The 22423-nt window shown below is 43.1% G+C and overlaps 1 protein-coding gene across 2 annotated transcripts in view; it reads left to right on the top strand.

Annotated features, from left to right (window-relative positions):
* Positions 1 to 22423, top strand: part of serpinh2 (serine (or cysteine) peptidase inhibitor, clade H, member 2) — a 33299-nt gene that overhangs the window by 4808 nt on the left and 6068 nt on the right. Inside the window, exons 1-5 of one of the 2 annotated variants that reach the window (XM_049568495.1) lie at positions 10665 to 10683; positions 10780 to 10954; positions 11544 to 12193; positions 17004 to 17096; positions 17696 to 17928. In XM_049568495.1, the coding sequence (XP_049424452.1) occupies positions 11551 to 12193; positions 17004 to 17096; positions 17696 to 17928 (969 nt within the window). In that variant the 5' untranslated portion in view covers positions 10665 to 10683; positions 10780 to 10954; positions 11544 to 11550. Of the gene's footprint in view, positions 1 to 10664; positions 10684 to 10779; positions 10955 to 11543; positions 12194 to 17003; positions 17097 to 17695; positions 17929 to 22423 lie in introns of those variants that run through there. The other variant, XM_049568494.1, reaches the window with a different exon arrangement.

Here is a 22423-nt window from a genome sequence, read left to right as displayed (position 1 = left end):
AACCTTTGTACAGATACTGCATGAGAATGTGAAAATGTGAACTAGACTTTGACATTACCTTTTTTGTGCTGCATACCTTCCTGATATCCCCCCTTATTAACAAAGATATACACTCCTCTGAACTTTCTTCAAAGTCTCATGTAAGCTTAATTGCCTTGTCAATGCATTGTAAAACATGCTTTATTCGCAGTCAACTGAAACAAAATAAAACTGACCGAAACCGTTTTAGTTAGACTTGTTAGTTGTCTAGTTAGTCCATTGTTCCAACAATCACCAGCTCCTGTTTGGTTGAGCTAAACCTGTAATTTACCGAGTTAAATGTGAAAACATGCTGTTTTTCCCCGCGGACTCTCTCTGTTGTCATTTACAGTCCTGTGCCTTTATGTTAACCCCTAACAGTTGCCATATTTGTCTGCTCAGCTACCTGTTCCACCCAAGCCCCCAGGAAGTACGCTGTGCTTTGAAGCCAACTTTCATAGTGGCCAGACAGTGGAATTACAACTCCTGGGTCGGTCATGTGCCGCACCAATCATCTGGGATATTTCATACCGTGGAAATTTAGCTCTTTTTTTGGCTTCATGCGCCACTGAGCAGCTTTAATAGGACTGAACGGGTGGTGGGTCCCACCATCAACGCTGTTCCCAATTCTCGTAATACACCCATGGTTTCACCAGTATAGACTGACCTCTGGTGGCGTGTGATGTGCACTACATAAAATATATCAATACAGCATCTCTGTATGACTTTAAATAGAAAGAGCAGCGTCTATTTTTGACAGTATTAAGAATCATACTATCAGGACTTGGACTTATGTGAACCTCTCTTTTATAGTAATGTGATGAAGCTTTAGCCAGCTCCATTTGCTCAGTTCAAATCGTGATATGCAGTTTAAAAAGTCTAAACTCTTCTAAGTTCACCCTTGAACTTAAGGTTTCCTTTAGTGTATTCTTTTTGGGTAATGTCTTTTGCAAAGGTGAAAAGTAAGCACTACTACTACAGCTGGAATAATTCTTATCAATACATGTCAATGGAAAATCATAAGTTTTATGCCACCACATTTTTCAGATTTTTCGAGTTTCAGATTTTACATGCACAACATTTAATTAATGTTATAGGTTAAACTACCTGACAGTATTTAAAGTAGTTTAATGTAGTTCTCCATTCAAATGCTGCTTACACTTGAATTAATTGATAGTAGAATATCCTGAAAGGGGTCATTCTTCAGAACCATCCCTCATCCAAGTAAAGCTTTAAATGCAGGACTTCAACCTGTGATGGAATAATTCTACATCATGATCATACTACTTTTACTTGGAGGATCTGAATATTTTTTCCACCACTTTCCACTGCGTATATCAGTGAAATGAAACACAGAACTTCCGAAATGGGAACTGAATGGAGCACAATGCAAAGCCACTTCAGGCTAAAGCAAAGAATCAGACCCAATCAGATAGTACTTGTGGCATCTGTTATAGCTTGGTTAAACAATGTCCTCCAAAAACAAAAAGTTTTCTCTCCTAAATGACTGCATTCACCTAAGTCTGATGATTGCAGAATTCTAGTCCCGGCATCTAAAAGCTGCTGGGACTAGAATTTTTAATCATTACAATAAAGTTATCAAATAGTGTATACAGTACCTTAGCATGATTGCTGTAATTAGTTGAGACAATGGATGAGATGATTGCTACCCTTCATCTCATGCCACAAGTATTTTTAGCACGTGTCCACATTTCCCGTGATTGCTGTTACTCTGTTGTAAAGGCAATGTATTATGGAGCACCGAGGCCATTCTACTCAGCTGTGGATTTTTTGGTTTATGGTAATTGTTTTTATGTCTCGAAATTAATGTGACACTGAATTATTGATGTTTAAATGTTCCACATGGCACCAGTTATCTTCCTGGTCTCACCAGTCCCAAAAAGAATGTGTAGTTTAGATGGTATACTGCCTATAAGGTTAAACTCGCCTGTAGGGGGATCTTCATAAATGTGGACGTGGCGGACAGTGTCCCACTTTAAAATCCTGTATGTGAGTCTTTTATTGCTTGTTGCAGCAGGAGGGAGAGACATGAACTTGCGTCCCAACACAATGCAATTCAACAGTTTAAAAATTCAAATGTGCTTTTAATAAATGCATGAGGGCTGCACCTGTGGCCACTTCGGAATTACAGTGAAGTAATATTTACAAGCCTCTCGGTGTGCATCTTTTGACTTCACACTGGGCATGGCTGAAACCAATATAATTTTGATGAATGCAAAAGGAATTAACGCGTGCCCCTGTTTTCCCCCAACACCCTGGCACACTTCGACTTAATGCCATTAAATGTCATTTATTTTTTTTAAAAGTGGCAGTGTTTATAATGCTTTAGAGAAAGTAGAGAGCCAAAGCGGAACTATAAACTAAAGGTCAAAACTTTACAGAGGCTGGCTGAAGTGCAAATGAATGGCCAAAAGTCTTTGTTTGTGCGTATGCGGTTGTGTGTGTGTGTGCTGTTGGATATGGATGAGCCCATAGAAAAATATTTCTTTGCGTTTGAATCGCCCTTACGATTTGAAAGAGCATTAGTCATGTGACACACTGCAAGGTGGTCTCACGGCCTCTTGATGTGACACAGGCGCGTACACACACACTCTGCAGCTGTCTGAGCAGTCATTTCCAGGGATATTAGAGGCCTTATAACACGGTGGGCCATTAACAGCAGAATAATATCACAAGTTGACCCTTGACATTCATAGCAGCTTATATCTCCTTGCTGATAGATGCGGGCTCTGCGTAGAACGCTCTGTACTGGAAATGAACCGACATGGAGGGAGAAGAGGGCAAAATCCCTCCATCTTAAGCCTCGCCGGAGCGAATAGCAGAGCGGCTTAAGGGAGGCGGGGGAGCGGGGGGGTGGGGGGAGTGGCGGGAGAGAGAGAGAGAGACAGAGGAGCTTTGATACAACCCGGAGAGAGAGGGAGAGATGATGGGATAATGAGAATGTAGAGAGCAGATTTCTTTTACGAGGTTGCAGTTACACCCCCTCTTCCATCTCTCAACCCTGTCGCCCCAAACCCAGCGTGACATCACCTGTTGATTTGGTAGCAGTGATATATTACACCTCTCACTCTTTTTTGCTCTTTATTATACTTTTTTTTTTTGTATTCTGCCTGCACACGCCACTCACCTCGTCTTTCATTCCTGTGCCATTACTCATCTTCTCGTTTGTGCTTTTGCCTGTTGCTTACCAGAATTCCTGTATTTTTATCTTCACATGCGTTCCTGTGATTCCCCCGCGTCTATCGCACCCTCCACCTTTACAAGGCAGAGCGATTAATAAAGCAGGGATGCTGTTCATTTGCATCTCTCAGTTACTCTGATCCCCCAGCGTGCCCCATATTTTGACCTTTTACCCTTTCCCCTTCTGCTTTGCTTCCCTTTCCCACATTATTTCAGTTTCCTCCCTCTGTCTGTGTGCCCTTAAGCGGCGGTGTAACCAGTTTCCCATGAGGCTGAGTGGCAGCCTGACCGACAGGCTACCCAACTTCATCTCTTGCACCCCTCCCTGCCCCCCCAAATCTTCCTCCCATTTCCCCTCCATCCATCCACCCGCAGATGACTCAGTGCCCACCTGCCCCGCAGCCATCATCTATCAGTCAATCTGAATCACTCATACACACACACACACACACACACACACAATAGATCTCTGTGTGTGCTTCATGGGAGACACGCGTACAGTAACTGCTGTGAAGGACTAAAATGACAGCTTCAGCCCTCAGGGATAGGCTGAACTTCTGTGTGCATGTGTGTGTATGTGTGTGAGCCTACATGTACATGTAAATGTAGTTACCTCTTATAAATATGTATGGTAATGCACGGGGAGAGGTTGTGAATAAAACATGGGGACAGGTGATGGTAGCTCTACTATACTCTTTATGGATGTTAATCTCCGAGGCCGCTACCTGGCTGTGATTGTGAGGGCTTCACAATATCCTGTTCAAATGTCACTGCATTCTGCGCTTGTGCTAAAGTGATTGTGTGCCATATTCTTTACACTGGAAACTACATTACAATAACAAAGACTTTTGAATACATGAATATTCTTTCAGTATAAGGGAGAGCTGTAAAAGTTACAGAATATAGTTTAACCATAAAGCATAAAAAAGTTTTGCAATAAACTATAAATAAAGGGCAGCTGTAAGTTATTTTTTTTATAATAAAACTTTGCTGGGGACATTCATATGCAACCACACTACTTTTAATTCTGGATACATCACTCATTTTGATAGACTTGTGCTTTTGGTTGATGCGTGTAAACATCATAACCTGCTTATAATGACCCAGATAAGCTTTTCTCCCAGTTATGAAAAACCTGATTAACATATCTGGGATGCATGAGTATTATCTTGAAAAGTGAGGCGAATATGCATATAGTTCTCCATCTTTTTAGTTTTAAGTTAAGTTTTACTTTCTTAATTACGAGCTAGTTGATTTCAAAAACTTTTGTCAAAAGACCTGAAATATTGACCTATTATTCAGACTTATATGGACTATAAGGTAGGCTAACCAAGAAATTCACTTTCACTTTGTATAATATTAAAAAGTAATAATAACAGTAATGACCATGAAAAATAATATGAACTTGTGACTTTCATCCATTGAAAGCTAATACCTCAAGAAAGATCATGCCCCAGAGATAATGTTTGCTAATCACGCAAAGCAAATTGGCTGTTACTGCAGTGGGTAACTTGCTGTTCGCCACTGATCATCTCCACTGGAGCAGATTAGGGTTAAGTGCTTTGCTCACCAGCACTTCAACTGTTTGAGTACTTCTGAGAAGAAACAGGATCTTTGCAGTTTTAGTCATGCTGGCAACATAGATCTAAGGATAGAAATGTAGCACTGTCTGTCAGTAAGCCGGCCTGTCGGCTCATATCTCTAGTCCAGACTAAAATATCTCAACAACTATTAGATGGATTGCCATGACATTTAGTACAGACATTCATGTCCCCCAGAGGATAAATCCAATGACTTTGGTGTTCCCCCTTGACTTTTCCTTTAGCACTACAATAAGGTCAAAGTTTTTTACTCATCCTGCTTAATATCTCAACATCGACCAGATGGATAGGCACAACATTTTGTTCAGAAATGGTTCCCAGATAAAGAATATAGCTTTGGTGATCTCTGACATTTCCTGTAGTGCCAACATGGGGTTGATATTTGTTGTTTTAGGTGAAATGTTTCAACAACTTTTGGATGGACTTACACATTCATGCCCCCCCCCCTTCTCTTCCAAACAAACCACAACTTTTATTTCTGGATAAAATGGAAACTTAAAATTGAAAAGTGGACCAAATTTTATTCAAGAGAAACAGTAGGCTAACAGTTTGGTTGTCTTCAGTCCTGCACACTGCACACTGTGTGTTGTTAGCAGTGTGTAGGAGTGTTTTTCACTTTATCAGACACAACATAATTCCCTCTGACATCTGTCTCCATAAACTAATGATGTGCAAGGCATTTCTTTTTCATTAAGGAGCCAATCTAAAGAGGTAGTTTGCTAGGCACTTTTGGCATTACAGTATTAACTTGTACACATCTCTAAAGGCAGTTCAGATATGAAGCCATTAAGTCTTGTCTTGACAATCAACATGTTCTGGTGTCCTTGGAACTTATAGCAAAACATCAACGTAGCAGTTTGAAATTGGATAATTACACTAGATACTGAATTTCAAGGACCATTTGTCTTCAATGGACAGTTGGTTTTGTTTGAAGAAATCTGTGACCTTTATCAGCTTCTATCTATGTGGCCATTAATTCTCCCAACCAACATTTTCACATTACCAAGAGTTGTCTGGTCTGGAGGCAAATTCAGACGTTGCAGAGTACTGGAATAATAATAGTGCTTTGTCTTGTGCTGTTTTGGCTATTCACATGGCGGAATAATTGCTAAGCGATTTGTCTTGATCAACATTTTAATTATGTCTCGCAGGGCAGGAAAAATCTTACTTATTTCCCTTTTATTAAAACCAACATAGCTTACACACATAAACATCATCTCTGACTTGTGCAAAGTGTCAATGCACAATTCTCCCCTGTCATGATCTTGTTTTGTTTACTTGATCATGATCAGAAACGCAAACAGGAGGTCACTGAAGAAAAGAAGGCGGCGGCAGACAAAGAAAAATGTCTTGTAGTGTAAAGCATGGGGATGAAGGACGGGGGGGGGAACTCCCTCTGGACCCAAATGAGACAGTGTAATGAGTTGCCAGGGTTTGATACAGTTTTCCCAATCTTACTAATGCATTCTGCTGTAGACATTTTCCCAGCTTGCCTCCCCCCTTCCTTCTCCCCTCTCCCGGCCTCGTCTCTGTCTCCCTCTCTCTGTTCCAGCCTATCAGACATGACAGTACCAGCTGGCTGCTGGCAAACTCACAGCCAGAGGATATAAGCTGTGTGTGTGTGTGAGTGTGTGTGTGTGTGGGTGGGTGAGGGTGTCAACATATCGGTCTTTGAAGGTGCGTGTCCATATTTCTGATAGGTGTGTGTGTGGTTGCGTGTGAGGTGCATTATATATGAGTTTGTGTGTAATGCGTCAAAAGTTGAACATGTTGATTTAATGTCACGGAATCTGAGCCTGAGTGATGTGAGTCACAGGTGTGTGGCGGTTACTTGGGGTGGGGTTAAGAGCAATATTTAATTCCTATAAAGATAGTTGTCAACACTTGCTTGAAGCAGCTGTGTTCTCTTGTGGGTGCTTGGCATTTGCTTTTCTTTCTGACTCACTGAGCACATTAAAAGCCACTTATTTGCCTTCCTAGCTGTGTGGATGTGTGCCTGTAGAGATGTGTACCCTTGCTTTTGTACCTCTGTACAAGTCTGGGTAATTTATAGAAACATCGAATGAAAAAAAGTGTGAGAGACCACCTATTTCTTTGACACACACAAAGAAAATCAAACACCAGCCCCCCCCCCACTTCTGTCTTGGCAGCTCGGTACACTTTCACAGGGCTTCAGGAAACATTTAAAGCTTATTGGAAACATTCGCGATGAACAGCAGATGTGTCTGTGATTTTGGCACTGTTCAACATGTTCAACCCCGACCCCGACCGCCACTGCCCCTCCTCACCTTTCTGCCGCTGCCCCCTTTCTCTGCCCCCCCATCGATTAAGAACACATATTCCTTTCCTTCCATCTGTCCAACCATACCTCCTGTTGCCTTAGAAAGTTTTGCCCTAGATTTAAAGTCGGGGAAAAACATCCCAGCTGGGGGACACACTCATTTCCCCACCCCAAATCCCAACTAAAGTGTGTATTTTTAGATCTTCAGTAAAGCAGATTTAAACATCCTTTTTAGCTTTACACTGCTCAGAAATGTTGCTTTATATTTGTGCTGTCCTTTTACTTTTGCCTCCATTTGTCTTCCTGAAATCTTTCTTTTCCATCTTGATTTTGTACAGTAAATAAGATTAAAATCACAAATCCACAAAATAAAAAGCTCCTAATAATAATAACTGCAAAGGGCAAGGTGCTGGTGACCTTTAAATAATCCTGTTATGCTGTTATGTGTCTCCCTTTAATTTACAGTCAACATTTGGCACTAAATCACCAGACAGGGTGAGACAGGGGTTAAGGTAATGCTCCAATAAAAGTCATGGTTGCAGCTTAGCAGCTCGACTAGACGTTAAGTAAGAGCCCTAATTTGAAAGGACCACAATGGAACTTGATGTAAACCAACAGGACCCTGTGGGCCTGTCCAGACGAGGGCCTAAACCAGCTCTGGACTAGTTGAAACGGGCGAGAGCTGATGACAGACAGGCAGACCAGAACTGACGAGAACAGGGGCTCACATGTTACACGCTGTTTGTTCTGTACAGACTCCAAAAATGTGTGAGGCGCGGAGGGACGGGGAGAGATTTAGACAGTGTTGGAAAGGGAAAGGGAGCAGAGGAGAGATGGGAAAAGAGTAGGAGTTAGGGTGAGGGAGTGAGAGGAGGTGAGAGGCAGAGAGGAAGTGGGTTGACAGTGAGTAAGGGGAGTTGGGAGAAGGTGGAGGAAAGGGTGGGAGAGGAACGAGCGCTGTGGGAGGACACTTTAACATATTCATAAGAAAAGTTTGAGTTTTTGTTTCAGGTAGGTTTTACGGTAAGGGGGTTCTTTCTGCTTTATGTCCTGTCTTAGAAATGTCACTTCTCTTCCAGGAAAGGAAGGAGGAGGAAATAGATATGTGTGTGTATGTGTGTGTGGAGCCCCCAGAGGTAGGAGGAGTATAGAGAGAACTCACCTCAGGCACAGTGACATGGAAGGATGAAAAAAGACAGAAAAGGGAAAGAGGAAGTTATGGAGTGAAAAGGAGTCTCAGGAAGCTGAGCTAATGTAGTGCGAAGTGAAATATCTCATTCTGGAAAGAGCGAAGGGAAAAGAGAGGGGTAGAATAAAATAAAGGCTACAGTATGTGTGGATGTGTGTTGAAGAGACACAGAGAGAAAATGAGAGCAAGAATAGGGCATGGGGCGAGTGTATATAGCTCTAGGCCAGTTGGCAGTTACCATGGCGGCTTTCATTGCGAGGTGTTGATTCTGTTGCCGAGCCCTTGAGCCACAAACGTTTAACCTCAACAACAGCCAAGAACAATGGGTAACAGCCGCATAAACGGATAACATGTGAGGTGAAATACAACATCTACCGCCTAAGACAATGACATCTGGAGCTGGAAAACTGAATCAAGACTTGAGGCTTGGGTAAGGTGTGGAGGGGTGAGGGCGAACAGGGCAGGGTGCAGGTGAGCCCTTTAGAGGGAGGGGTAAAAGGTAGTATACGGTGGTGCATTGTGGTTAAAGTGCATCCCTTTATAAATCCCTAGGTGCACAATCCGTTGACCGAGGGGCCTCTCAGGTTCCCAACCAGTTCCCCCAGGGACTCGTTTAACTGCTTTGCAAGGCCTTTTTTTTCATGAATCACCTGTAATATGTATCACTGCTCATTACTGACAAGACTGACTGTGATGTGGTGCTGGGGGGTCCCAGGAGGGGGCAGTGACTCCTGTGGCGAGGGTTAAGATCTCTGAAGCTGCACACATCGACTCATCACCGCTAACATGTACACACAGCCTGTCTGCGCGGCCTCGACGTCATTAACCAATACGTGTGTGCAAGGGTGTGCGTTTCTTTAAAGCGTCCCTGTGATGCGATTTCACGTTCGCTGTAGGCACAGTTTGACATACGCTGTTTTAATGTTTCTCTTCTCAGTCGAGTTGTCCAATAATTAAAAGATTTGTGTCTTATTCCCAAAGAAGTCTGATAACTAAGTGTCTGCGAGGGGAATGTGTGTGTGTTTGCAAAAGAGACGGAGAGCGAGAGTGGCAGCGAGCAGAGTGCTCAGTGTGTGTTTGTGAGTTCTGCTGTGAATGTGTTCCAGATAGTGCTGCTGATGGTTATCTTTCGGAGAGAGCTCTATTGATTTGGCTGGGGTAAATAATTGGTTGGGTCTACAAGCTGTCATGTTCGGCCTGATTGCTGAGCATTGGTGGTCTCGAGCAGTTATCTTCCTCCATATCCCTCTCTGATCCTTCTCGAGCCTCCTTAGTCTATCTCTACATTTATTGATTAGTACCCTATATGACCATTCTCCATCCTTCAATTTGGGCAATAATCCTTGTCCCGGAGCTGTGTGTTACAAGTTATCTGCTCTCCACTCCTTGTTCTGCTGTAGGGGGAAGGCAGGTACAATTTAGGAAGGCGAAAAACAGGGAAATGAGGAGAATACAGAATGAGGACATTTGGAAGGGTCAGACATATTACAGGCTTGCATGGTCTGCCCTACTTTTCTTTGACAGTAGACTACATTAGTACAGCGACTGCAAAGTGAGGTGGGTGTTAGGGTGCACTCACTGGGAGTGTGTGGGGGTCACCTGCAAGTTTTTATTTCATTAAGTGGAAATAAAAAGTAGTGAATCTAAAAGGTGGGCTATTTAAAACATTCTAGTGTTACCATTGCCTAATTAGCATCCCAAAATGCAGACAGATTCAACACTAAATCACAAGTGCAAAGTTAAAACTCCTCAGGTGTCTGGACCCAAACCTCTGCCTGCCTTCTCTGCGGTCTGTATCCTCTCCACTGGGAGGGCTGGGTGTCAAGTTCGCCGGGGCCCTGGCCCACATGCTGCAGCCTCTCACAGGGTCACTGAGCTGAGGCGATGAGAAGACCATTAGCGACCCCGCTTGAATGGCTGTGGGAACTACAACCCCCACCGAGCCAAGAACAAGAGGGTTTATTATCCAGGCGAACCCACAGAGCTTGCCTTTGAATGTATGGAGAGAAACGCCTCATTTACTGCAACTGGTGGGTTTTTGTGTTCGTTTTAAAAACTATACCAGGCCCAACATGCACACAATCCCTGCCAAACTCCTCGGGAACAAGCTATAATATGTGCCTACAGGGACTTTGTCATATTTAATTATGGTTTTCTAAAGCATGCATGTATTATGCCTGCGCAGTTGCCACAAAAGCGACATTACAGTAGATTTTCTCCAGTGGTTTGCCTTTTGGATTCGACATTTATAAATATTTTTCTTGTACATAAAGCTGTGTGTTTAGCTGCGACATGTTTTAACCGCGGGGCGATGTGGTCTGCTTTAAAAACTGAACTTTCACGGTGTTTTTTCACAGTGTGACACTTTTAACCACTTTTACAGTTTTATTAATGTAAGAACTACATCTAACTGTGGTTACATGGGTATTGTGAACATATTTAATGTCGTTTTATCAAACTTTTCGTTAGCTGACGTTTATCTCTAACAGCGTACAGTAGCAGCTGCTTCAATGGGACGCCTGGAAGAGAAATGTTTCCCGGGGTGAAGTTGAGGGGAGACGGTAAACTTCCTCTGTGCGCTGCCACGTCTGAACCCGCTTCCTGTTGAGGACGCAGCCAAAAGGACAGCAGCGGAGGAGAGGGATATACTTGAATTAATTAACGGTAAACTTGAACAAATACGCTTTTCCTTGTTTCCCTTTCGCCCAGAGGTTTTCGGAAATCACAACACAGTAGGCTGAACTCGACAGCAGCTGCTTCCCGTCACCGCTGTCACCGGCTCGGCAAAAATCAGTCGAGTCTGGGGGTTTATGTGAGGCAAGATGGAGAAACGCGTTCATCGAAAAGCTTCTTTTGAAAACTTCATCGAAGTTAATTGTCACACTCCGGTTTTCCCGCAGCGGGTGAGATAATAACCGTGTTGCCAAGTGGGGAGGAATTTACAAAATCAAGTTTACTGCTGTGGCACCGTAGGAGCCGGGGCTGCTGTTTGCACAAGTAGTTGTAGTTTTACAGCAAAGAGGGAACCCTTAGGCTGTGTTTATATTGCTTTATCTCAAATATGAACAGTGCAATAACAGCACGAGGAGCTATTACACTGTTAAAAATCAGAGTCAGAATGCCTGTAATGAATAGAGCTATTTTCTTTGTGTCATAAATGAGAAGAATGCATTCTCTTAATTCTTCTCATTGTCATGCACACACACAAATAGTTTATATTAATGCTGACTCCTTGCCCTGTGCTTTCCTCTAGATCTGCCATGCTGCCCAGGCTTCCTGTCTGTATCCTCATTTCTTTGCCAGTTCTTCTGGTGCAGGGCAGCGCCGCGGATTCATCCAAGAAGAGCCCTGCTGCCCCAGCCACCCCGACTCCACCCCGCCCGCCTCCTCCTCTGGGTGACCCCAGCTGGGCTCTGGGTCTGCACCTGTACCAGGCTCTGCGCTCTGACTCAGGCTCTGTAAACACCCTCTTCTCTCCTCTGCTTGTGGCCTCCTCGCTGGGAGCGCTGGGTGAAGGTTCAGCAGGCACCACTTCCAGCCAGGTCCATGACCTCCTCAAGACTCCAGTCGCCGCCGCCAAGGCTGGAGCCCGTGCTGGGGAGCTCCTGTCCAGGGCGTTGAAGAGCTTCACTGAAGCCAATGGTACCAGCTTTCACCTGCACGCATCCTCAGCTCTGTTTTCCAAGCAAGCTCCTCCAGTCAACAAGGCGTTTGTGAAGGAGAGCCAGGCCAGGTTCGGGCTGCAGCATCAGCCACTGGGAAAAGGAGATTCCAAGGCTGACCTGAAGAAGCTCCATAGCTGGGCTAAAGCTGGGCTTGGTGGACTGGAGGGGGCTCCTTTAGCGTATGAAATACAGGCTAAGGATGGAGCTTTGATAGTGGCCAATGCCCTGCACTTTAAAGGTACGTAGAAACAGTAAATACACAAAAATACACAAGTGGGCTCATCCTTACTCACTTCACCATGTCTGTGGTCACAAAATCCTGGAAAACATGAGTTTGGAAATGATGTAAAATAGCATGCAAACATGTCATCGTTTGTCACTGTGTCCAAAACAGTCCCGCCTGTGACCCTAAATGATGCAACTTTATAGCCAACTGAATATTTTATTATGGTGAGCATCCAGTGGCATAACTGGTCGGATGCAGACACACAACATAGCAGCTAGGCTGGACCGAGTAAGGCTGAAATAGACTGGTGTGCTCTGTAATTGTGGAGTCATTTGTAATTATGCAATGACTCTGTATGGATGATGTTTGCTGCATTGGATGAGAAGTCTTAGAATATTAATATGCTGTTGCACATGTACCGTTTTCAGTCAGACAGTCACAGCACTGACAGTCTACGTGCCAGTTTGCCCACTACATTGTGTGTGCCAGCATGCCCACCTGTGTGCAGTGTGCATGTCTGTGTGTGTGTGTGTGTGTGTGTGTTTCTGTGTGCATGCATGCGGTGCACTCCAGCTGGTGGACACAGCAGATAAAGGATGATTCGGGGGTCTATCACTGAGAGCTTATTCATCTTCCATTGGGGGGTGATGTGTCATCTTAAATAATTGAGTAACAAGTGTCCAGACTCTCTCCCTCGGTGTCATGCCTAACATCTGTGCTTGGAGCGCTCCAAGTCTGCAGCGGCACAGCTTGGCTCTGATCTGTTCTTTGTGACGGGGCCGCAGTGGAGGAAACTAGTCAATGTTTCGGTGCAAATGTAGTCAGTTAGAGGCCCCATCTGTGAGCTGCATCCCCAAAACATATCCCTGTAATCCTTATCTGAAGGTCATCATTGTGTTAGAAACGACCATTAAAGGTTAAAGAGGTAGAATATTTGGCTGTTAAAGGGTGTCAGTATCTGTTCAGCTATATTTTAATTCATCATGAGTCAAAGAAATAGCTTATTTTCAATTTTCATGGCAACTTTTCAGGAGTGTAATCTACCATCTCTCACTTCCTCAGAGCACAGTCAACATTCGCATGCCTGCTGATCTCATTTTTGTTTGCAGTCTCCACAAAAGACGATGACGTGTTAAGTACATCCTTCTGTTTCGCTTGTTCTTTTTGTGGCATTTGTCTCTGTTTTTGTGCCTTTGTCATTGTTTATCACCTCTCTAATCTACCCGTCTCCTCTTCCTCTTCTTTACCACATGTCTCCTTGTTCACATCCTTTATCTGCGCCTATCTGCCTCTGCTCCCTCTACTCCCTCTGTTTCCTCCTGCAGGTATTCTTTTTATTAGGTGCAAAGAAGGCGAGGCGAGGCTGAAGTGAAAACAGGTTGCCAACAGATAGACAGCCTTTTGAAAATAACATTCCCTGACAGACTATACATTGATAAGCAATTTAATTAATTTTCTTTGTTTGATGTTTTGACTTCATTACGAAATTAGTTTTTCTGTGAGCCGACCCTCGTTGGTCGGTTCATTAATTTTGTGGAGGAAATATACAAATTAGATTATACAGCAGATTGCAGCGCACAAATTAGATTACGTAAAATTGGATTCCTTTAGTTTTGATTCATAATTCACAAGTGGTCGATAGTTTTTGTCTTGCTCGTGCTGGCTGCCTGTGGTTTGTTGTAACTTTTTTTATTTGTCTTTGATTTCACGGTCCTTAGGCAATTCATAGTGTGTGATAATGTAATGGTTTCAGAGATGGTGCCGGGATTTCTTCTGGCACTGAACAGGCAGCTGCTTCCTTGCCCGTTTTTGTTTGTTTCACTTGCGTTCCCTTTAGTTAATTATTGAAGGGGAGAATTAAAAAAAAACCTCCGCGCTGTCCCTCCTTCCCTGGACTGCACACTGCATTCAAAGAAAGGGAAGGTCAGGGGCAATTAGTAGTGGAACATGTTTATAGTAGAGGGATGTTAAATGCACAGAGAGTTGCTAGAGCACTGCAGAGAAAGAGCAGTGTAAGGAGAGATTTCTGGGTGGGAAGGGGACAAAAAGATGCAGGGGAGAAAAGTAAAGAGCAAAAACTGAGAAAAGTAAAGAAAGAGAGGGTGGCCTGCTGAGAGAGCGAAAGAGATTGACAGACATAGTGGAGGGATGTAAAAGGCCTACCTTGGGAGTTCCAGTCCAAACTAGTTAATTAATTCAGGCTTTGTTCCTGTTTTAGACAAACAAACACTGGAGACGGAAGAAGAAAAATAAGATTGTGAGGAGAAAAAAAACAGCAGAGAGAAACTTATACACAAGATAACGCTGCAACATGGGGAACTAGAAGAGGAAAGAAAAGGCGAGAGAGAACAACAAGTCCCCACATATTTTACCTCTAATAATAGCTTCTGAAATACCAGAACTACTTGTAATCAAAAGTTGATGAGGGAGGAGAGGGAGCCGGTCGCTCTCATTGATTCTCCTCTGGTTTTTGCTGAAGTTTACAGTATGAATTGGTAAGTCTGTGAGCGATTGGATTTCTTAGCTTTGCAATTGTCTCGCTGTTTATTGTTGATGGATATTAATGGATTCAGGTTTCAAGAGATGTCTCGGCAACAGCGCTGTCCTATAAACGAAGATCACGCAGTGCAGACCCAAAGCAGACGCGCTCGTCTAGACACAAGCCCACACAGCCACATGCAGAGATCAACAGAGACTGCTGTGCAGCCTGGTGAGGTCATTAAAATCCCTGCTCACGCATGTACACATACTGTGGAGAAGTTACTCCTCATTATGACATCATTCCAACAACACGGCTGCCACTTCAGGTATTCTTCAGCCCGTTGTTTTTGAATTCCAGCGCGATCATATTCCAGTCTCTGATGTTATAGGAAGCGGAGCGAATGTTTGTGACTTGCGCTAGCATGCCTGGAAGGGAGACTCACATGTCGTTCGGCTGTGACTTATTATTGGCTCAGGTCCAGTGGAGGCTGGGTGGTTTTTGGGAAGTCTACCCCTTGTGCTGAAACAATGAGTCAAATAATTTATCAACGGGAAATTAATCGACATCAGTTTTGATAATTAAACTATTTAAAATGGCTCCAATTTTAAACACCAAGGTGACATGTTTCAAAAGGTCTCGTGTGGCTCTAGAGACTAGATGCTGGAATATTTTAGCCCCTGCTGAATATTTTTGTATGTTTTTAAAGTTTTAAACTTTACAAATTTATTTTAACAATATACAAAACAATATCAGAAAATTGAACTTTTTTTTAGCCACGCTGGTAATGTGGCTCTAGGGATTTCTGTATCAACGAAAATATCCTAACAACTGATGGATCGACTGCAATAAAATTTGAGACAGACGTTCATGACTTTTCCTGCAGTGTCACCAGCAGGTCAAATTTAAGCTCAGTATCTACCAAATGTATTGGCACAACATTTTGTACAGACCCGTGTGGTTTCCATAAGATGTATCCAAAAGACTTCAGTGCTACTTTGCTTAAGCACCACCATTAGGTTGACGTTTATGGTTCTGTTGACAGATCTTGACAACCACTTATTTGGTCAAAATTCCAATTTGTCTAATACTTTGCTTAACAACTAAATACCTGCAAAATTACCGACATTCCCATCAGCCTCAGTCGTACCTTGTGTTTAGTGCCAATTAAATGTCAGCATGTATGCTTACGAGCTAAACTAAGAACATGAGCATGGCGAACATTATACCTGCTTAGCATCAACATGTTAACATTGTCTTTGTGAGACTGTTAGCATGCCGATGTTAGCCACAGCAGTGATTTGAGCTACAGTAAATGCTAAGTACAGACTTACAGACTTACAGAGTAGCAGTTGTGTCCCCAGCTTGATGGAGGTGCAATACTTAATCTAGAATACTAATTGAATAATACTTTTTAAGTCATTTATCAAGCAAAAATGCCAAACATTTAAATGAGAGTATTTGGCATTTGAGAGCATTTGCTACTTACTCTGTTTTATAATTTTAAATTGAATCATTTTGAATTATGTGGGACTGTTGTTTGGACTAAACAAGCAAGTTTAAGTTGTGACTTTTGACTCTGGTAACTTGAAATGGATAATTTTCACTCTTTTTTCTGACATTTATCAGACTATGATGAGGAGCATAGCATGCTCTGCACGTTCGTCCAATGCAAGTATTTTTTACTAAAGCCAAGCAATTGGTCTGAAGACTTTCATCAGGGCAAATGAGGCGTTTGATTTTTTTGGCCTTTTTGCACCTTATTATTGTGTCCTAAGTGTGGTGATCGATAATCGATAATGAAAGTCATTGTTAGTTGCAGCCCTAGCCGTCCCCAGGTGTTGTTCACAAAGAGTGACATAAGTAAGAGTCATAATCTGTTGACCTCCTCGCTCCATCCAGTGTCCCCCACACAATTGAATGGGCCAGCAGCTTTGGGAATGTGTTGTGAGGTTATTACAACAGTAATTCCACCAGTCTCAGCCCCTCCTAAATTGACAGCTGTCAGGGGGTTAGCAGGGCCAAGTGAGATGTGGTGAACAGCAAATGGGACGATGTGGCCTCAAGGACCTCATAACAGCCTCAGTATAGCGCTCAACTCAGCAGCTTTGAGGAGAGTAGACACTTTTTAATGGGCAGTAGATATTGATAATTCATGAGCTGTGTCAGTTGGTGTCACTATGTATGAGGTCCGTGTGTGTTTTATGAACGTGCCATTGTTTAACCTAGTGTCCACCCTCTCACCTCTTTGGATCATTCAGTATTTTCTCACAGCCCATCCACGTCAGGTATTCTGCATTCAAAATGGCTCTGTCCTCTGTGTTTGTTTGGCTGTTTGCTCAGGGCTGTGGGAGAGAGAGTTCAGCGGTGAGAGCACAGATCATCGTACATTCTTGGGGAAGAAATACACCAAAGTGATGATGATGCACAGAGCAGGTAAAAAAACACAGTCTGTCGCTGCTGTACTCCTGCCAGCAAATAAATGCAGCGAAAAGCAATTTGAGTTCTAAAATGGCTTGAACATCTGTAAGGTCCAATCTGCTTCTCTCCTATTTATCACTGTGTACCTTATGATTTATTTAACACGCTTTTCATATTTTATGCATTGTCTTAAAACAGCAGCAAGGCAGAGCAAATATTCTGCTATGACGGCATTAAAAGATGTAGAAAGACTGCATTGTATTATATTTAATGTTATATTATAATGTCCTTTCCAATACATAAAAAAGATTACTTCAGTGATCCTTTGTCACGTCGTCTAAGGCTGCATTCACATTTTGTTTGAATGGATTCAGTTCAGCTCTGTAGTGTTTTCTCCTGTAGCTCAGTTCATTTAGGAAAGTGAGAACTCACCAAGTGACTGCAGCGACACAGCTGAAAATGCAAGTTTGAACCAACTTCCAAGTGAACTGCTGTGGAGAACTGCTGCTCTGAACTACTGCTGAAAAGCAAGAATGTTACATTATGGCAAATTCTCTCCTTGACTCTGATCTTTCCTCACCTCTGTGCATGCCTACGCCTGTCATTTCCTCCAGGTTTGTACCGTCACCATGAAGACATTGAAAACATGGTGCAGGTTCTGGAGGTGCCCCTATATGGGGGCAAGGCCAGCGTGGTGCTCCTGCTGCCCTTCCATGTCGAGAGTCTGGCGAGGTTGGAGAAACTGCTGACACCTGAGCTGCTGTCCAAGTGGCTGGAGAAGACCAATATCACTAGTATGTCCATCTCGCTGCCTCGGGCAAACATCACCAGCACACTCAGTCTGCAGGTAAGTACAACAAACCTAACAGACTTTAAAGTTTAAGGTTTAAACTCATGGTAAGGTATTGCGATTGTAGTTATGCCAGTGGGATAGGCGTTAAGATATCTTAGGCTGAGTGACCACAGAGTTTTCGTCTGAGCGCCAGCATATTTTTTCAAATGTTTACCAATGAGGAGAGTGTGGTCAGAATGATTTTGTTCTTCCAGGCCTTCCATTTCCACTCTGGTTTTAAAATAGAGCTTCTGACAAACAGAGAAACTGTTTACAACACTAAACACATAATGATGACTTGAGCTGCATTTTAATTGTGTAAAGTTAATTTTATCCATGCGGTGATGGCTGACAGGGTGACTGATTTTACACTCTGATTCCATCACTACAGCTCAGAATAACACGAGACACCTGTGTGATGAGAGGTGGAAATAAAAACCAGAGAAAAATAAAGCACACACTGTTAATTGGCCCCCGTGATTATAAATGCAACATTTCGGTCGGGTAGATCTCATCAGTCATGAACTTCTTTTTCAGTCTTTACTAGTAGTTTCTTCATCATCCAACAAAATGGCAAAAAATACTTTGCTCCCTTGAGCCCTGCACCCGCTTTTCTGCCCCCCCCCCCCCAACAAGCTATGGGGACACACACCTTAATATTAAGATGGAATAAACTTTACCTCAGCCTCAATCAATTATTAACTTATGTAATTATAATACCTTGCTCCATCATACACTCCAGCTCTAAATACATTACAGTGTAAGGATTTTGTTTCACATGTACAGTAGTATATTTCTCATGCTTTGATACCTGTACAGTAAAGGCAATTACATCATGCCCATCTTGTATGGCAGTCAGAGTGGTATCTCTGATCCCGACTGCTCTGAAAGGTTTGAAGAGTAAAGACTAAGCTGATGTCTTACAGCTCTTCTGATAAGCTGAGGAACTCATAGAGTGCAGTCAGAGGGGTGTCAGTAGTGTTCTTTTTCTCACAGATTTTTCAGTGTAGCCCATCTGTGAAACCCTTTTCCATTTTAGGGTCATGTCTTTAAGCAAGTTGCATCTCTAGGTTTGTGGTGCATCCCTTTTCCCCCTCCCTGTGGTATGCAGCACAGCCGCATGAGCTGTTGCTCCTGAATTTTTCCCCAAGGGCCTTGGCTGGCTTCAGCAAATCCTTGGAGTGAGTGTGAACAACCAGATGCTCCGTCCCCAGCAGGCACAGTCTATCTTGTATTAGCCTAATTTGCAGACTCACCTCACCTGCCCTTGCAACAGGGTTTGTGGTGTTTTCTTTTTAGGGGCATCTACAGGTAGCAGGGAGTAATAGTGGTTGATTCTATTGTCTTTTAATCCTTGTTCCCTGCATTTGTATTTGACACAGTGGATTGAGGTGATATGCCTATAGAGCACATTCAACATGAACTGAAGAAGCGTTTCCTCCGTTTTTCAGTACTGTAGAGAAATTTGACAGAGTGGATCCCTACATGCAGCATCAATTGTAGTTTCTTTCTTTTAGTTTCTATCTTTCATTCATTTCCTGTTTCCACACACTGCATCATTTTTCACTTCACCTGATACGGTTTCTCATATCTCCAAAAAATCCAGTCATCATTCTCATTGTTTCTTCGCTTTCTTCATCCTCTGCTTTGGTTTTTCCATGTCGCCTCGTCTTTGTTCTATGCTTCTGTCTTGGCCACCTCCTCTTCCTGACTCTGCTTATCTTAGTTCCCTTTCTTTTCCCCTTCAAGAATAATTTTTTCTTCATTCATATGTCCTTACTCTTCATCCTCATTTGGCTCTGCCGCCTCTTCTCTCGCTGCTCCCCCTCGATGTTGTGCAGTGTTTCTCGCATGCCAGTTCTTCCTCTTTGTTGTTCTTCTCCATGCATTCATCACCTGTGACCTCTGTTTCTTGCCTACTTTTCTGTCTTCCTTTTTCTCTTTAGTGCTCTTAGTAACTGAAGCAGTGGCCTGACTTGCCCTTTCCAGTTCAATGCAGACTCTGAATCTGGGAAGTTCAAATGTCACTTCTTCCCACACTTCTCCTCTCTCCCTTGAGGTGATAGGCATCCAGCTGTACTCACAGCATTTGGGCTGTAACAGCCTTCAGCAGGGACTCAAACCCTGGCTGCTAGGAGGCTAAGAGGGGCCTGAGGATGACCATGACCTGTGGCTCCTCTGTGGGTTTCCAAAGCCTCCCACAGACTTCCTTTTGCAGGAGCACAAAGGTTATGCCACAGCCCAGCTGGTAGTCTGCCTGTATCTCTGCTCCTCTTGGCCCCAGAGCCAGCAGGTAGCTGGTCTGAGTCAGAGGAGAGGAAGCCGGGAGGAGCACCAGGCAGACAGGCAGCAGCTTAGTGGCTGCTGATGCTAATGTGAGTGCATGGGGCTTGTTAAGGTTCACACAGGCCAGACCGGAGACTGTGTCGGGCTGCTGACTGAAAGGTTGGAGAGTTGTTGAGCTAGTGTAAGAGCACGTATTTGACCAGGCCACAGGGTCCATAGCAGGGGCAAGGGCACAGACAAGTTGCTAGAATCACACAGGCCTCCACTCCTTTGAGAGTATCCTGCTGATGTGGGTCATGGCAAAAAGAAAGTTTCCCTTTCAAGCGTATTGTACTGGCGTTAGTTGCAGGCACAGTTCTATAGTTAACTTTTTTCATTTGCGGTTGCCAAAGAATGTAGTCAGTAGGGATGTCTCTGTTGAGTTTTTTGCATGTGACACACCTGATTTTTCAAAAGGTACATAATCCAAATATTGATGGTCCTGATTCAAAACTATTAAGTCAAACTTCCAATTGTGCAGTGGTGTTACTGAGTGGAGGTTCTTCCTTCACAAATGATCTTTGGCTGAGTAGAAGGTAAATTTGGTCAAGTAGGGCCGAACAATTAATCCCATTCAAACCGACATTGCAGTATAATAAAATGTAATTTTTAAATCACAGTCGTGTACGCTCTGCCCTACACTCCATGTAAAATCTGTAAATAAGATTAAATGTAGATAACAACTTGAAAAATGGCACACATAAACTTTGGTGCTCGCAGTACACTGGATGAAAATGTGCAAGACAAGGTAAAAATGCACTCCACATGTTTACATATTTTATTGTTTCCTGTAGCAAGTGTATGGTTGAGCAACTAGAGACATAAATCAGCCTTGCGGTGGATGCGCTGAGAGCAGACAAGTGTTGGTGTTTGTGTGCGTCCTGAAGTAGCAACAGTCAACAACATGTTTACAACGAGGCGAGCAGTGGAGCCATAGTCAGTGTCTTCTTTAGTTTGTGTGATTTGTTACAGCACCACTGATTGTAGTTCAGCAAGATTCATGTATTCAGTGGTGTGGTGGTCCTACTTAATTGCAATTGCAATATTATTTAAAAAAAAAAACAAAAAAAAAACAATTGGAATTTTTCCCATATTGTTTAGATCTGGTGTGTAGAATTTAGTGACATCTAGTGGTGAAGTTGCAGATTGCATCCAAACTGAAACTTCTCCCGTGTGCCAAGCATGTAGGAGAACTAAGGTGTCTGGTTTGTCCGTTCTGGGCTATTGTCGAAACAATGTGGCGGACTTCGTAGGTGAGGACCTGCTCCGTATGTAGAAATAAACAGCTTATTCTAAGGTAACAAAAACACAATGCTGTTTCTGTCAGGTGATCATACACTGATGAAAAGATAGGACTGAATATTATATTCCATTTCTGCCAACATGCCCCCCTAAATCCTACACACTGGACATTCATTCATTCATTTTCAGTAACCGCTTACAATGTTAAGGGTCACTGGTGTGCTGGAGTCTGTCCCAGCTGACATTGGGCGAGAGGCAGGGTACACCCTGGACAATGTAAATGTAAAGTTTGTAATGCAAATTAACAACAGCTGATTTTTGATATGTCTTGGTCCCCAGGACATCAACTGTTTCACATAAATACAAAAATACAAAACACCATGACCTTCCAAGGGCATTGTTTAGCAATTTAAACTGACTAAAGTGATGATTCTTCTGACAGATTTGTTATCTTGTTCACTTGTATATGCAAGCAAAAACGCTGACAAAGGGGAGAGCGGCTGTCATAAAGTAAAGCAGGCTGAGGTGAGCAAAACACTGTAAAGAAAGGATTGGCATTTAAGACAGTGCCAAACCATTAAAATGTTCTCCAGACATCTCTTGTGCTCCACATTACTCACCAGCAAGAGACGGACCTTAAGATGCATTATGATTGAATGCAAAGCACCTCGTACTGTTTGTCATTTTGTCTTTCTATAGGTGATGAAGTGGAGTCATACAACCTCTGGATTAGTTGTTTGTTTTTATTATTATTGTTGACTTGAAACATTTTCAGACTGCATACATGCATCTTTACCTCAAATCCCACAGCTCAGAGTAAGGTCACTTGTGTTTGCATCCTTCTGTATCTTTCCATTGGTGTTGCATGCAGTCACTGTGCTTCTAAAATTTCAGTCAGAGACAGTAGTTGGTGGTAAAGCGGTTGTGGTTGAGTGAGGGAGAC

Source organism: Epinephelus fuscoguttatus, linkage group LG23 (genome assembly GCF_011397635.1).
Source record: "Epinephelus fuscoguttatus linkage group LG23, E.fuscoguttatus.final_Chr_v1".
NCBI lineage: Eukaryota > Metazoa > Chordata > Actinopteri > Perciformes > Serranidae > Epinephelus > Epinephelus fuscoguttatus.
Note: the sequence above shows the minus strand (reverse complement) of the source record. Positions and strands in the feature narration are given on the sequence as shown.